Below are 18,290 nucleotides of genomic sequence, written 5' to 3'. Positions count from 1 at the left end.
AAAATATAATATACATAACATATTTCCTCTCTTATTTAGAACCTGAACTTTACTAAGTGTGTAGGTCATGAAAGTAAAGGGATTATGGTAGAGGAAGAAGAGATCTTAGGTAGAAGGGAAAGGGAAAAGAGAAAGAGAGAGAGTATAATATAAAGGACGTGAAAGCAGAAAGGGGGCTATGAGGAAGGAGGATGGGGATCAGTAAGAGTGTGTAAGGGGATGGAAGATGAATAAGAAGAAAGTATAGAAGAAAATGTCATAATGAATCCGTTACATTGTATGCTATTAAAATTATAAAATAGATGTTTTTTATCAGTTCCACCATCCCTTTGTTCATTGTCTCATTACTATTGTTTATTATGTTTGCCATGCCTTCATTATGGGAATTTATATCTGAATTATGCTCTGTGTTTTCATTGGAGGCTTCCATTAAGAGGCTAGGCATTCTTGGTGGGGATCTGTTGAATTGATGTCTGTGTTGTCTGTTTTCCATTGGGGTTTGCCCATTTCTAGTTTAAAAAGTAGTACTGATGAGAATGTGGAGCAATTAGCATTCTCCCATACTGTTCATGGGGTATAAAAAAGTAAGACTACTTTCACAATACCTGTCAAGCTAGATATTAATAAAGATCAGAATATGTCAATACATTATGCTGTGGATTACTATTTAGCAATGCCAAGCTACACACTTATGATACAAACTACACATGCGTAAGAGTCACAAATGCAATGTTCAGTGAAAGAAGCCTGATATTCTCATCCTGTCTATGAGCTTCATATCCTCCTGGCTTTGTTTCCCTTTGTAGTAGTTCACTTGTAATCACAGATGTGTGTACTTCTTTGTATTTGGCTTTCCATAGGTGGTGGGTAATTGAACACAGGCCAGCAGATTTTATAAGCAACTGCCTTTAACTGCTGAGCCATCTCCCCCGTGTGGAAAATATATATTTAAAATTGGAAGACTGATCTGTAGTATTAGAAGTCTTCTTTCTACTTAGGGGTTATACTTTGGGTAGGATGGTAAGGAAACTGACTGAAAAGGAGCGCAAGATAGAGGTTTCTGGGGCACTGATAAGCTTTTCTTCCTGAACCTGCATAGAATGTTAACTGTGTGATAACTCATCCAGCTCTACCTTTAAAATAGTTTCTGTATGCATTTTAAACTTCAATACAGCACGTGTTTAAAAACAGATTCCCTATTTTAATACTTAGTAGGTACTCAGTAACTTCATTAGATTGAATTTAAAGGTAAAAGATTCCTTTCATTGTTACAGTCTAGTTGTTTTAGAGACAGTTGCCTTCTCCACCCTGGCAAAATGCCAAGCAGAAAATAAACACAGCATTGAGTTTTACTTACATCACTACAGTAAAACTTGTTCTACAGATATAACCAATGCCGGTAGACACACTGGTGTGTAAAAGACATCTTCCAGCCTCAGTGTGGAAGATCTTACTATCACCAATATTTTCCTTGAACACCTGCCACTTTTGTAGATACATAGTCAGGAATTGAGGGATTTTCTTCCAATACAAGTTTTTATTTTGTTGAGATGTCAGAACTGTTAGAATAATATTTTGGTCCATCAGTCACAACCCATATGATGTGAATTTAACTGTATATATCACACTCCCCCAAGATCTTGAATGAGTCTATTCTTTTCCTCCCAGATATACTTAAATATCTTGAGTAAGGGCCTTCATAAAAAGATCTCTTGCGGGCTGGAGAGATGGCTCAGCGGTTAAGCGCTTGCCTGTGAAGCCTAAGGACCCTGGTTGGAGGCTCGGTTCCCCAGGTCCCACGTTAGCCAGATGCACAAGGGGGCGCATGTGTCTGGAGTTTGTTTGCAGAGGCTGGAAGCCCTGGCGCGCCCATTCTCTCTCTCTCTCCCTCCCTCTATCTAGCTTTCTCTCTGTCTCTGTCGCTCTCAAATAAATAAATAAAATATTTAAAAAATAAAAAAATAAAAAAGATCTCTTGCTTGTATTTTGTGTGTACTAATTTCATGCCAAGGGAATATTGTAAGAATTTCATAGGTGCTAATCACTTAATTCTAACAATGCTATAAAGTAGACACTGTTACTATCATAATACAGATGAGAGCTGGTAGGAGCACTAATGTTAAATAACTTACTAAGATCACTCAGTTAACAGAACTGGGCTTCGAACCTCAGCAATATCACTCTAGAATCCTGGTCTTAATCAGTAGGCGCTTCTGCTTAAATAAATTTAACTAAGTCTATCTGCTTAGCAGTTGTCTTAGCTCCACTTTTGAATCTCTTTTCATTGTTGTGAGGCAAGCGTCTGCTACCTGTAAAACTGCCCAAGGCGTCATGGGGTCTGGAGAATCCCCTGAAAGTATTTTTGGGAGCTGTTCAACTTTTTGTTTTTCATCGAACCCACATTCCCTATCTGCCTTCTACTATTCTATAGCTAAAAACTCCTCAAGTCATGCTTCCTAGGCACCTGGAAGTGGGTAAGCCTCACTATGCTAAGGCAGGTTACTGGATATCACCTTTCAGGACACAAGCAACAAACAGAAAGAAGTAGGGCACGGACCCTTCTATCTGCCCTACCAACCTTTCCTCTTCCTTTCTTATCTTCCTGGCTCAGGCACAGAGAGGGATCATCAGTGAGCAGAGCTAGACAAGAAAACTCTTTGGCTTTAATAGCCAGTCTGAGGACGTAAGATTTTGTATTTATGCATGGGTCCTCGCTACATATTATCTCACAGTGACTCAGAACTCAATTCAACTCCACTCTACTGTATACCAATACCGAGGTCAAGATATAACAAACCATTAAAAAATACCATGGACTTTGTAAATAGTCAAGCATAACCATTACACCCTCTATGACTGAAATAACCTCTTTCATTTTTCCTCTTTTGCCAACACCTGGAAGACTAGAAACTTGCATCTAGAGTTTCATTAATCTTTTTAATTCCCACATCCCACAGTAGAGCTTTCCCTATTTATTTTTTCTCTTCCTTCTTTCCAAATGCTTCTCTTAACCTTATGCTGCAGTTTTGCTTAATATGTGTTTGTGGTTTTAAGCAACATGAAAACCTTTTGAAATAAGTAAAATATAAATAATAAAAAATACATGAGTAAATACATGGTTTGACCTTTGCAAAGATCTCAGTTCTCCTGTGTTTGCCTGAACCTGCTCAGTGCCTCCAATTTTAAGCAGGCCTATTTACTTCAGAGAGAGGTGGATGAAGAATCAAGAGGCTTTCTGCCTACCTATTGAGTTTTTTAATGTAGGTTCCAGAAGGAAACCTAAGAAGCTGTGTATGACACATTATCTATGGTCTACTAAACTCAAGCACTACCTTGATACCAAACTCTTGTATGAAAATGGATGGGAGGTCGGTGTCTTCCACTGAGTTCCACAAAGCTTGGAGGAAAATTCTTATTGATACCAAGGAAACTTTTTTCTCTAGCACATTTAGAAGTGGATTTTAAGAGTAATTGATACAAATTTATCTTAAAATCCTACAGACTTCATATTCTCGTATATTGATATATTCTATCACACAATCCCCAAAAATCATTCAGGTTACTATGGTCATTGTTGTATACAATACATTAAATATGGTTGAAAAAAACTATTTGTCATGTAAACATTCAGCAGCATAGTCATTCAAAGCTTAAGCTAATAAATTAAGAAAAGTAACAGGCTTTCCAATCTACTATTATATGTAGGTCACTCCTTTCTTCGCTTTGCAATAGTGAAATCAATTCATCTGTATACAGATTAATGAGAGTACTGTGGGATCTGGAACTCAGATACCAAATGTGGAAGAGAAGTTTGAAAAATTGCATGCTAGAACAAAGTAATTTAGCACAATACCTAAAATCAACCTTAGGGCAGGAAGAAAACAAACTATAGTAAAATTTTAGTAACTGAAATTTAAAATAATTACAACCTTCAATTAGCCCAAACTTAACCAATACTTTTAGCTAAGAGGGACATATGTTAAATTAATATCCCTGATAAGCTGGACAAAGACAAAAATCTGTTGTGGGCTGGAGAGATGGCTTAGTGGTTAAGCGCTTGCCTGTGAAGCCTAAGGACCCCGGTTCGAGGCTCGGTTCCCCAGGTCCCACGTTAGCCAGATGCACAAAGGGGGCACACGTGTCTGGAGTTCGTTTGCAGTGGCTGGAAGCCCTGGCGCACCCATTCTCTCCCTCTCCCTCTGTCTTTTTCTCTGTGTCGGTCGCTCTCAAATAAATAAATAAATAAAATAAAATAAATGAACAAAAAATCTGTTGTTGTTTGTTCACTGATATCTTGTTCCAAACACAGTGCCTAAAACATAGTGTGTCAAACTACATTGCATTGCTGTAACAAAACAGCTGAAATAGTCAACTTCCAAGGGAGGAATTCCAGCTTTATTTTGGCTCATAGCTTTAGAAGACTTACTCTACACCTTGCTGCCACCATTGCTTTAGGGCCTGTGATGTAGCAGCAGATCACAGTTTGCAGTATATGGTGAAGGAAGCTTCTTTCCTTGTAGCAGGTTGGAAGCTAATAGAGAGGAAGGGATTAGAGTTCCAACTTCCCCTGAAAGGTCATTCTCCCAATGACCTAATTTTCTTCTACAAGGCCCTTGCTCCTAATGGTTTCACTATCCCCCAATAATGCTACAGGTTGACAATCAACCCTTAAACACATTGCCCTCTGGAGTACATGTATCTAAACTACAGCAGTAGGTAGTCAAAAAATACTTATTAAATAACTGAATAACAATGACAAGTCAATGTGTACATGTATATGCACAACGATTTATTTTGAATATTATTTATATGCAAGTAAGGGTCTCATTCTAGCCCAGGCTAATGTGGAACTCACTATGTAGTACAGACTGACCTCAAACTCATGGCAATTCTCCTACCTCAGCCTCCTGAGTGCTGGGATTAAAGACATGAACCATGACCATGTAAGGTGATTAAGCATAATATTTGGATCCTCATTTAGATGCCCAATAACAATTCAGAAGATGTTCACAGAATAGATAAAAGTTGCATGTCCTGAAGTACAACATAAAGAAACCAAATTCTATGAGATTCTAAAGGCATGAACTAATTGTTTTAATTTTAATATAATCAGCACTATAGGCCACTATAATAACCCTGATAGAATATGTACTCCATTTATGTTTCATATTATTTTTCCCAGAGAATATTCAATTCTTTTCTTCTCAGAGTCTAAATTATTGTTAGGTCTATTGAGACACAATTAGCAATGGCCAAAATAGCTTTCAATATTAAGCAAGCAGTAAAAACTATGTATCTACCAAAATATAAGGATTCTTTAAACCTTCTTTCTTAGGCACCTTTATGCTAGTTAACTGCCAAATCAGCCTTAATGAGGGAATGGCTATAATACTAGTGACTATTGTCCACGTTAATACATTTATTTGAGACTGTGGGTGCAGCTCTACAGTAGAGCACTTGCCTAGCATGTACAAGGTCCTAGGTTCCATCACAGGCACTGCACAAATATATACAGCTATGTGAACCAGTTTAACACATTCTACATATGCTCCCCTTGCTTATTTGTGAATATCAAACATCAAGCCATTAACCAACTTTTAATTTTCTCACTTGGCAGCCAGGAAGGATCTTTGACTGAAGATTCGGAAGGAATGAATATACTCTACTTGAAAAACAACTGAATATGATTTAACCACAAAAATTTAACTCTGTCATTTGTGCTAACAAAGATGAAACTTGAGATTTTTATGTTAAGTGACATAATCCAGACACATCAAGGCAAGCATCATGGATTTACTAATATGTAGATTAAAAATTCATGCTACAGAAGATGAAAGGAGAATGACAGTTACCAGAGGCTTAGGAAAATATTGTTATGTGAGTAAGGGCAGTTGGAGAAATTTGTTAAAGAATAAGCAGTAAGTTGTAATCAAGAGTAGCAATTTCTTGTGTGCTATTTCACAGAAAGGTAAGTATAGGTAATACAAATTAAATTTCAAAAAAGAAAAGAAATTATGTACAATATTTTCATATTAAACAAATGACAAATATTTTGGAAGATGAACATGCTAACTCTGATATAAATGCTATATAATGCATAAGTGTATTGAATCATGCCAGAAATAGGCATAATTTTTTGTTTGTGTAACAGTAAGAAGAGTTAAAATAAATAATTAAAAGCTATGGTATTGTCCAGGTACAAAAAAATAATAGTGTAGTAGTCCAGAGTCTGTAAGAAGTTACTACACTATCCTTTCAGTATAAACCAATTCAGTTTCTCCAGAATTCACATTTGGATATATAAATAAAATTACAGGGATATGATTAAAGCCATAATAAAACATATACCCACTACTTTCTGTTCTTGTCAAAATAAGTTTATAATACTACATTAAACTATGAATACCAGGTTTTATTAAAAATGTAACAAGTCAGATTTTACCTCATATACAATAAAGTCTTGACACTGAAGTGGGCAAAACATACTATTCAAGAAATAACTGGAAGCCAGGCGTAGTGGCACACGCCTTTAATCCCAGCACTTGGGAGGCAGAGGTAGGAGGATCTCTGTGAGTACATAGTGAATTCCAGGTCAGCCTGAGCCAAAGTGAGACTCTACCTTGAAAAACCAAAAAAATAAAATAAAAATAAAAATTAAAAAAATAAACAAATAATTGGAGAATACAAAGAATGAAAAGACAGGATAGCTGTTTGTAAATGGAGATAAAGTACATGGAAATGGGGAGCAGATATGTTAGTATAGCTTTGGTGAGAAAAGTCAGACATAGTTATCAGGCTAATAATTAAAGAAGGTTGATTTCTGTGTAGTAAAAGTGAAAATATTCTACTTAGTAGTTTTAACTCAGTGGGAATATTATGAAAGAGATTTAGTTTTTCTTCAATCTCCTCTCAGTTGTACTTTGTAAATAGAATACCGAACACTTCATAGTGTCTCTGCTCTTATCTGGATAAATGCATATATTAATCTCACTAAATTACCCTGAAAGCACTACACTTAATGTTCATATTCATATATTAATGTTATATATTAATGTAACTTCTGGCTAGAGAAGCTTCTCTTTTCAGATGGCGATGGCCACTTTGAATGACCCAAAAAGAAACATAGTGCTGAGAAGAAAGGATAGAGGAGTGTCCAGCAATGAAACATCTCTATCACACCCTCCAAGGCTCAGGGTCCACTGCAGAATATGTAGCAGAAAGAATGCAAGAGCTAAAGGAAGGTTACCTACCACTCCTTACAATGCAACTGTCCAGACAGAAGTTGCTCTTGTCCATGACCTTGCAGTGCCTAGATACCTACATAAGACCATCATAATAGGAGAAAAAGATTATGACATCAAATTAAAAGAGAGACTAACAGAGAAAGGGAGGGAATATGATGGAGAGTGGAGTTATAAAGGGGAAAGTGGGGGAAGGGAGGGAAATATCACAGTTTATTGTAAGTATAAAAGTTGCCAATTAAAAAAATATGTAGGTATATATAAAGCTAGCTCAAGTAGCTCATGTCTGTTCATTTTCTCTGTCCAACAAAAACTTAGTAATTAGATATGCAAAAATAAAGAAAATATTACCCATGCCATCACTATCTCAACATTTCAGGGTTGTTTGTTTCTTAACATTTTAAGCTTTTTGTGTATGTATGGGCATGTCAGAATGCACGAGAGTACACATATGCAAAAACCCAAGAAGATGAAAATAGAAAAGAGTCTAATTAGAAAGGGATTTAGTGGAGAGATTTGGGCGGGGGGAAAGAGGGTAGTAGGAGAGGATTATGATCATGGTACTTTGTTTACATATGGAAGTTGTGGATGAACAGTTCAAAACCTACAGCCAGGTGTGGTAGCACATACCTTTAGTACTAGTACCTGGGAGGCAGAGGTAAGAGGATTGCTGTGAGTTTGAGGCCAGCCTGGGACTACAGAGTATAAAAACAAAAATGTTAAAAACCTGAGAATAAATTTATAAATGTAAATCACAATAGGCTCTCCTTCAACTCCTCCCAATATCCTTTAAGATATGTATGAATTGTAGCTGTTACCTTTGTGTTAATTCATAAAATGCTGTTGGTTCTGGCAAGAATCAATGTAATGAAGTTATTTGTTTCAGAAGCTACCCAATGTGTCTGTCTAAAGATGATTATGTCAGGTTCCCAAAGTTCTAAGAACTGTATTATAAAATCAGACCTATGAGCCCTAGTCTATTCATCCTTCCCACATATGCAGTCGAAATGAGAGAAAGTTATTAAGAAGGCTTTCCTAGGATTTCCTATTTCCAATAGAAATACCTCTAAAAATCACCAATTACCCTGTGCTGACCACCCCCAACATGCTTGTCTAAGAACTATAAGTGATTTTATAATTCTTAACAAATCACCCAATTAAATAAATCCTTTATTGCCTCCTATCCAGCTTGGTACAAAACTCCATTCTTTTGCTGAAAACGTGCCTACTTATTCTTCCATGGCCCCATAGAATTTGTCCATGATTGCAACTAGCTGCCTTTTCCACAGATGCACTTGCCTGGCTTGCTGTACTGTGCCTCTAGTTATCATGTCTATTTAGTGGACTACTCTAAAAGAGAGAGCAGACATTAAGAAAAAAAAGCAGTTCATTTGGGAGAGAGGTCAAGGAAACAGAATGAAACTAAAGCATTATTAAGCTGGGTAATACTATAGGCAAATGCTGTTCATTTCTACTGAGGGGATCCACAGAGGACCCTGTGGACTGGACTTCAAGCTATCCATCTGAAGGATAGAGAGAGAGTGACGCTTTACCATTTACTATCTTCCTTAGTTTGATGCATTACAAAAACGGATAAGGAAATTATGTAGGTGTATAGGGCTGCATTAAGTGTATCCAGGAGACCTAAGTCTGCCAAAATGATAGAAACTCACAATTATTCACCTCCCTAATTTTTTTCAGGAACCACAAGTAAATGCTAAAGATTTCTAACATAGTGAATGAAATTTTATTCAGAAATCCAGGGGCTGGAGAGATGGCTTAGCAGTTAAGCGCTTGCCTATGAAGCCTAAGGACCCCGGTTCGAGGCTCGGTTCCCCAGGTCCCACGTTAGCCAGATGCACAAGGGGGCGCACGCGTCTGGAGTTCGTTTGCAGAGGCTGGAAGCCCTGGCGCGCCCATTCTCTCTCTCCCTCTATCTGTCTTTCTCTCTATGTCTGTCGCTCTCAAATAAATAAATAAAAAATTTAAAAAAAAAAGAAATCCAGAATAATAATATTTGTTTTTTTTTAAAATAGTCTCACACAGTAGCTCAGGCTGATCTAGAAACCACTATGTCTTCCAGACTGTCCTCAAACTCATGACAATACTCCTACACTAGGAACATTTCTTTTTGTCATACACAAAAAAGACTATTTCTACTGTAATGCCCAGTGACTTGGTGCTGTAGAATGGGATGAAAGGAAGAATGGTAAAGGAAAAAATTGAAAAGTAAAGAAAGCTGTAAAAGTTCTACAGAAAATGAATCTGAAACACAAATAGGTGTGAAATTTTTGCCAAACCTAGTTAATTTTATATAAGCTTATTTGTAAGATAGTCAAAAGAAGTCTGTGATTCCTTTAGAATCAAATACTGAAATAAACATAAAATTGGTTTCTTTCTATGAAACTGACAGCTTTTCGAGCATTAATCTGCTCTTATTGAGAGTTGCAAAAACATCACTCTATCTGTATTGGCTTCTTGTGGCTACCATAACACATGACCACAAATTTGATAGCTTAAAAGAACACACATTTATTTACTTACACCTCTCAGTGTAAAAGACTATGCTCTCTCTTAGGGGCCTAGGGGAGAAATTATTTTGTTTCCTTTTACAAAATCTATAACTGCATTCCTTGCCTTCTGGTCCCTCTTCTTTCTTCAAAGATAGCAGTATAACATCTTGCTTCACTCCTCACATTATATTTTTCAACTACAATCTAAAGGTCAAACCAGGGTACCACAATAATCTCCTCAAGTCAGTCTATTTATTGGCAATATTCCCTTTTTTATATAAAGTGACATTCGTGAGTTCTAGAGATTAAAACCTAAGATTTCTGGTGGAGGCATTATACAGCCTAATGTATCAGCCTAATGTATCATCAACATAATCCTGTCCAGAGTAGAGATCACAAAATTTTTATCTTCACATTATTATGCCCTGAATCAGTCTCTTTAAAAATAAAAGAAATAACACAAATTCTTCATTTACAAATGTTTTAAGGCTTTTATGTCTATCTAAATGTTATATTGCTGTTTTAATTGACAGATAACCAAGTTTCCATCATTCAAGTACTCTACTCAGGTAGCTTAATTCTCAAATCTTCTGGCAAGTTTTTAAATTTTGCCTTTATTTCTGAAATCAAATCAGAAATAAAAAAAAAATGCAATAAAGCATCACCTTCCCACTCTTTTGCACCTAAAATTGTCTTTAAGTCTTCCAGGGAAACCATGGGAATAAAGATTTGTTTTTTCATCTTATAAAAGGTGATGTTAGAAAAATTAGCCTTATTTTCTATGTTAATATTAATGAATTCCATGGGAAATCAAAGAAAAAGAGGTGTTTAGCTTTCTCTAGAATAATCTCAATAGGAAAATTATTATTAATGTAAATACATTCATCCCTCCATAGTCACTAGTTCTGCATCTATAACTCAACCAACTGTGGATTGAAAATATTAGAAAAAATGTGTATTGAACATAATTTTTATCATCCTTCCTTAAACCACCCAGAATAATAGCTATTTATACACTAATTACATTGTATTAGGTATGATAACTGATATATAGATGATTTGATGTTTTATAAAAAGGCATGGTATTATATGAGGCAGGAGAATCACTTGAGCTCACAAATATGAGACTAACCTAGGCAATTTTGTGAGATTATGTCTCAAAAAATTAATAAGGAAAATAAAATAACATATATAGGGGAAAGTCAGTGGACTTGAGCATACAGATGATTTTGGTATCTGTAATGGTCCTAGGACCAATCTCAGATACTGAGGGACTAAGAAGTTCTAAGATGCATGGGAAAGTCTTAAGAGGTTTGTCAGGGCCCCTTTGTCATTTTATGATTTGTATTAGTAGGGTCCTGCTAATACTCGTCCTCATGACATTAGACACCAAAATTACAGTTCTAACAGTCATTATTTCAATAAATTTCTAAATATATTTGGTCACAATCCCTTTTAAATCTTTTCAAGTACCTTCCACCAGCAATTTTCGATTGAGGATACACATCAAAATCATTTAAAAATATTTATTTATTTGAGAGAGAGAAAGAAGCAAAAGGAGAAAAGGGAAGAGAGGATGAGTGTGTGAAAGTGAGAGAGAGAGAGAGAGAGGGAGGGAGGGAGTATGAATAAACTCCAAATGCAAGTGCCACTTTGTGTATCTGGCTTTAAGTGAATGCTAAGGAATTGAACCTGTGATGCCAGGCTTAGCAAACAAGTACTTTTAACCAGTGAGCCACCTCTCCAACCCCACATCAAACTTTTCTTTGAAGCATTACTGAAATATAGATATTTAGTATCTTGTCTACATATCTTTTAAAAATGTTACTCATTATGCTTAGAGACATTTTGTTCAAAATCTTCTGTATTGTCTTTTTCTTTTTCCACCTGTATTATGTTCATCACGTACTCTCACTACACTGTTTACTTGTGAAAATTATCACAAGTTATCAGTGAACCACAGGAATTATAGTTTTCCATCATATTGAGCTAATTTTTGGAATACAATGAGATAAAATGAACCAAGACCTATCCCTAGGCCCAATGAAAAAGGACAGAAAATAGGTTGTTCGACACGGCTTCTTCATGTAATGTCATAAGTACCATTAAAGCTGTGTCAGTGGCCAGAACAGCTTAAGTGAGAAGACTAACACAATATCCAGCAGAATAATATTTTGGTTGTCAAAGTTCAACTCAGTCTTTTTCGCCTAACCTGCTTGTCCCATTCCTAGTAAAATACCAGTTAAAGTAAATTTCTTAAAAATGAATTGTTGAGTATGTTCCTAGAATTCTGACAGATCCTATCACCTGGCTATTATAGAGCTTAATTTTCCAAGGAAGGAATATCAAACACTATCTCCATGTTCCCTTTCAGGTCGCTGGAAAAAGAGTCTCAATAACAGGGACAAGGGTCTGGCTCTTATCCCCACTGTGCTGTCCACTCACCATGGGATCCTCCCTGGGCCTTGATGGCCTCAGCTGTCAAATAAAATCCTGTCCTCTGAATCCTATTTACCAATTTTCAGTAGAGACCTTTTCCTAGGAAAAGATCATATACTTTGAGCAGAACTTTGTTGTAATTTTTCAACATCATTTCACAGTCATGGAGGCCCCAAATGAAATTTTACTAAAGTAGATGCCATTCTACTTCATCTTCTCTGTTTTGTACCTTTGTGCCATGAAAATTGTTCTCCATAATCCAGTTTATGAATGTCTTTCACTCTATATTTTATAACCCAAACATCTCAAAACCCATCATATCTAACTTTCCCCCTTGTTGCCTATTGATTTCCTTAACAACTTTCAGATTAATAAGACTTTGGTAACCTTTTCATCAGTTATCCTGAAACAGAAAAAGACAAATCTGTTTCCATGAAGAGTATGAAGTAGAAACAATACCAACTGCAGGTACTATTCACTGCCTTTCTTCAGATTAAATATATATTCATAAAATCAGACAGTAAAACATATGATGACTCTACTAAAACTGTCAAATGTGAATGAATTGGCCAATGAACTGTTTGTTATGGTCAGCTGTAATAAGCATAGAAATCGAGATCTGGCATTAAGGAACCTCTGTAATCTAGCATTATCACTGCATTTAACAGGGCTCATCTGAAACTGAGAATCTATTGGTCCAAATGTCAACTCCAGCAACATGTCAAATAGAAGCTAAATACTACTAATATCATCACATCAGTTGATACTGAATTGGAGCAATACCAAAAAATAAAATTTTCAATGCTCTATTTTATGAGTTAGTAAGATCAACCCTTTGAATACTGGGGACCTAGAATTAATTTATGGTATAAGTAACAAACTAAGTACCCATTATTCAGAGTTACCATGAAGTAGAGAAGTAAGTCCCATGTAGAGAACTGTATAGGAAGGAGCGAGGACTGTGGCAAATAAGCAGTCCAGAATTAACAAAGCAGGAGCTAATCTTTTCTATTTCACTCCGTGTGTGTGTGCATGCACACCCATGTACGTTTCTTAGTAAAAGCTAGAAATCAAGAATTTTCAAGTAAGAAATTCTTGATTTTTGAATATTAGCAGTTTATGAATTTTCAGGTTTCTGTGTAGGACTAACAGACTTATCAAATATCCAGAATAGGAAAAAGACTTATATTTCTTGAGTCCTACTTTGAATTCCAAAGGTACTTTCTAACATTAAGCCAACTCTCTTTGGCAATATCTTACAGGATATCCCAGTCAGGAGCTAGAAAATCTGGTCATTTCAATTTTTTTTCTGTTCCCAAAGAATCCCCTTAGTTTAAGGCCAGCCTACTTCTCAGGCACTGAGCTCATACTCACAATGTTACCCTTCAATTTCCTATCAGGCTCAGCTCTTAGTCATATCTATTCTCATGGGTAGTGTTTCCTGCCAGGTTGATCTGTGTCAGACGTGCTCCAACAGTGCTGTGACCACAAACTGGTTAGCAACTTTTACTTCCTCACTCAGGTTTTTGCTTTCCTCTGTAAAAGGGCGCTAGTAGCCAACAGTATACTCTCCAAATGGCCAAGCTAAAGAGAATCTTTCCTCACCACCTCCCTTTTTCAGTAGGAATTATTCTTAAGGTAGGGTCTCTCTCTAGCCAAGGCTGACCTTGAACTCACTCTTTAATCCCAGGCTGGCCTCACACTCACAGTGATCAATCCTCCTACCTGTGCTTCTTGAATGCCGGGATAAAAACTGAGGGCCACTAAGCCCACCATCACCTTTTTCTACCTTTCAGAAAGCCACAAAGGGACTATACTTGCAGGGCTTATGTCTTCCAAAGGACAGATGTTCACTCTGGCCCTCTTACCTTCTTTATGTAGGATTCTTTGCACATGTGAAAGGGGCATTTAGTAGCATAATAGATTAGGATTTTTCTATGCTGATCATATCCCTGGTTTCCTGAGAAATCCACTGAGCACAATGCATAAAGGAGGGCCATATCCCTGCTCATCCTACCAGGTCCCTTGACACTGCAAAGGCCTTACCAGTCAAAGCTCAAACTCCTCCTGAAACATGAAACAGCATCTGAGAAAGCCCAGGAAGCATGGCACTCCCTACAGGAGTAATAGTGACCACTATTGTCCATATGGATAGTGACAACCTGGCCATACAAAACTGCTCACTTGACCTGATTTACCCATCTATTACAGCTTCTCCAATCTTAAGTTAATTCCTCTGCCATACCATCCTGTGGCATACACAAGGGGATATATTGTGTTTTAGACTGCAGTAAACCATAGCCAAATGGGTGGCCTTTAAACATCAGACAGCTATTTTAACCACCATGTCAATGCCTCAGTATGTCTAATTCTCTGGCATTGGACATCCGGGAGACATTCATATTTTACTAAAGGCCATTGGACTGGAAGAAATCCAGGCCCTGAGCATACAGATGCTTCATTGCAGGTGAATGTGTCTATCAAGGGATCAGGGGAGGCAATCATCCACCTGTAGTTGTGGAGAAGCATGCTTGTTACAGCTATGAGAAGAGGGGGTGGGGAAGTTGGGTAAAGGAGTGTTTTATGGCCCTACAAGGAACCATAAATGTGTAGGTGGAGGTCATGTCAATGGGGCTTTGGTAAATACAGGGTTCAGTGGGTATGATAGGAAATGTTTCGTTATTATTTTTTCTGTCTTTTAAAAATCACTGAGCACAATCCCAACACTTTCCTTCATTCTCAGGATACTCTTGTGAATGAGCTGAGCCCAAGTCATATTCTCTAGCATCCAAGGAAGAGAGAGATACCAGGTACAAGAGACAGAGAGAAGAGCAGTGTGTGGCCTACCTGCTGTGCCCATCTCCTCCTGCCTCTCCTCTGCATGACACTTTCCTATCCCTCACCATGGGACAGCTGGGGTATTTGAATGGAATAGTCAGGGTGGATTAATGAAAAAATATTAAGAATTTGGAAGAGGAATGATATGATAATTAGTAAGGTAGGAAGGTGAGGCAGAAGAGATGTTAGTACACCATAGTGCCTGGTCCTAAGGAAGAGTTCATAGAAAAGTCATGATTACTACTAATGTTACCATCTAAAGGGAAATAGAGAAAGGTACTTTCATGTCTAGGTAGGCAAAATGCAGGGGCCTGTCAAGAGCAGAGTAACCTTGGTATTCTCAGCTAGGCTTCAGTTCAACACATTCTCCAAGGTCTCAGGAACTTGATCAATCTAAGAAGTGACTGAATTTAGGAAGTTTCAGAATGGCCACCTTATCCAGAGACAAAGAAAACTTTCTAAGAGTTTATAATCTCCTTTATTTAAAAGACATGTAATAGGCAAATACATACAGTTGAATCATGGCTGCCAGGAGTTCAGGGTAAGGAAAATCAGGAGTGACTTAACATGTAAGTTTCTTTTAGGCATAATGAAAATATTCTAAAATTAGATAGTGGTGATGATGGCATACTACACTGTAAGTATACTGAAAACTATTGAATTGTACACTTAAAATGGTGAAAAGTTTGTTCTACATATTAGAATACAATTTAAAAAATATATCTGGTGAGCAGGAAGCTGGCCCACATGACTCTGAAGGCAACACAAAAGCTGATAGATATGGTTTCATCCTTGGAAGCACCTACAATGCTTACAAAGAAGCCCAATTTCTCCCATATAGAGATAAATGGAGAACAGCTAGCATCAAGACATGTGTGTGAATGGGTATTTGATGAATTCTAGCCCCAAATCTTTTGAATTGCCTTAGCTTATCCATAGCAGAGCATAGATGAACTTTTCCTTTTGAGCCCCTTCCCAAAATGCAGATTCATAAACAAAGAAAATGCCATCATTTTGCCAGGCATGGTGAAGCACTCCTTTAATCCCTGCACTTGGGAGGCAGAGGGAGGAAAATCACCATATTCAAGGCCACCCTGATTCTACAAAGCAAATTTCAGGTCAGCCTGGGATCCCTCAAAAAAAGTCATCATTTTAATGCACTATTTTTTAGCGTATTAACCAGAACACAGACCCAGACCCAGGAATGAATTAATATATAACGAAATTTTACTGGAAAAAAATGAAATGTTCATCTTGCTTCCTATTTTGAACCCCAAATGCAGGCTGAAATATATATATATATATATATAAATATATACATACATCTTCCTATGGTGGCGGTTTGTTGTAAGACGCTGATATATAGTTGTAGGGTTAGTTGGGGTGCAGAGCCCAGGAAAGCCTGGATCACAGATGCTCGACTGAATGCAGAGCGGTGGGTGAACAGCTTGCCTTCTGCCTGTCCCACCTCTTTCTCAATCTCCTCTGAGAGACCATCTTTTGGCATCTGCCGTTTCTTGGTGATGCTGACATAAGGCTCTTCATTGTGGTTGGACTGACAGTAGATGCAGAAGACTTCAAAACACCTTTAAACACGTAAAGAAGTCATAGTAATTAGCAATTGGCAGAATTCTGTCAGCCTCTAAATCATCCACTGCATGGACCAGTCTTCTCCAGGCCCTCCAGCAGACCAGAGAGAACTGAATAAGAATATAATATAGAAGTGACACTGAAAGCCACTGAGGCAAGGGAACCTACTAGATAATGGGACATCATTCAGACTCTACAGGAAAGAAAAATGTTCAATTTTCCTTTCTGACACACCTTAGCTTTTCAGCCTTGTGCAAAATTTTCCCTCAATTGTATGGTAGAGCAAAAAGTTACTTTTTCATACTGCCATGAAAGATGACAATAACACTGTGTGCGTGCACGCATGCGCATGCACACATGCACGTGTGCACGTTCCACATAAAATAGATGTTCCAAACCACCTCCCCACTAGCTAGCTGGCATAGTGCTGCAAAGTGCTGTGCAGGCTGCTGGATGAGAAAGTTCATCAACTGGCTTATCCAACAGCTATAAAACCTACTAGGTAGCTAAGATGTGTCCGCTGGTATAATAGTGGTGTGACTCATATGGGATGAACTGACTGCTCTACCATTGGCTCTGAAACCCACTCCATGGGAGAGAATACATGCCTGTTACTGAAAACTCTACCACAAATCTAGGTTTGTGAAGGTCATAGAAAGTAGGGGTAGGGAGCTTCTACTGTTCACTGACTAAATGGATATCTTATACCCATCAAATTACCCTATAAATATATATTACGTCTATCCCATAGATTAGTACTGACTGCACATTTGGTCAAAGAAAGCTTCTTTTTGCAGACAGCAGTAACTACTGAGGAGACCTGAAACTCACTAAAGTGCTGACAATAAGTGAAGGGTGAGTGCTCAGCACTAAATGAGACACCTACAACATACCCTTCAAGGCTTGTGGAATACTGTAGAAGAGCAGAAAAAGAATTTTAAAGCCACACAATGCTGAGGAGCACTGTGGGACATTATCTTGTGTACACAAAGTTACCATTGACTATTATGACTGCATAGTGGATGATACTACTTCTACAGAACCTTCACAAAAATGAGACCATCATCATTTTTGACATGGATGATGGAAGACAGCAAAAAAGTTATTAAGATAGAAGAAGGTCTAGCAAAGAAGGAGTTCAGTGAAGGAAGATAGGCCAGGTAGGAGACCAAAGAATATATCAGGACAGGGTTATGATCAAATTCTATTATCTTCATGTGTGAAAACTGTCAATAAACAGGAGATAAAGAAACAACAGTTGAGGTGGAGATAGCTCAGCACAGCATTCACTGTGAAAGCATCCATAACCTGAGATTGGATCCCCAGAACCCATGTAAATGTCAGGTGTGGGTCTCCACAAGCATGTGCACATGTGCACGCACACAGATAAAAAAGGTATGATGCTACTCATGCCTCTTTAATGCCAGCATTCTAGAGGCTGAAGCTGAAAGAATACCAAGAAGTATTCAAGGCTAGCCTGGGTTACATAGTTGAAAACCAGGCCAGCCTTGGGCTATAGAGTGACACTGTATAAAGAAGGGAGAAGAGAGGGAGGTAGGAGAAAGAAGAAAAGGAAAGAGAAAGAGATATATGAGGTAGGAGGTATGGTAAGATAGTTGTCTAGCACAGCCTCCCATCTAGGATTTCACTGGAAGACCACAATATATTA

The 18,290-nt window shown here is 37.6% G+C and overlaps 1 protein-coding gene across 1 annotated transcript in view; it reads right to left on the bottom strand.

The window, feature by feature from the left end:
• The window catches only part of Xk (X-linked Kx blood group), a 45,465-nt gene that overhangs the window by 16,002 nt on the left and 11,173 nt on the right, over positions 1–18,290 (bottom strand). Inside the window, exon 2 of the mRNA XM_004665732.2 lies at positions 16,355–16,617. Coding sequence (XP_004665789.1) covers positions 16,355–16,617 — 263 coding nt within the window. The remainder of the gene's footprint in view (positions 1–16,354; positions 16,618–18,290) is intronic.

The sequence above is a fragment of the Jaculus jaculus genome, chromosome X (assembly GCF_020740685.1).
Source record: "Jaculus jaculus isolate mJacJac1 chromosome X, mJacJac1.mat.Y.cur, whole genome shotgun sequence".
Lineage (NCBI taxonomy): Eukaryota > Metazoa > Chordata > Mammalia > Rodentia > Dipodidae > Jaculus > Jaculus jaculus.
This window is presented reverse-complemented; position numbering and strand designations above follow the sequence as displayed.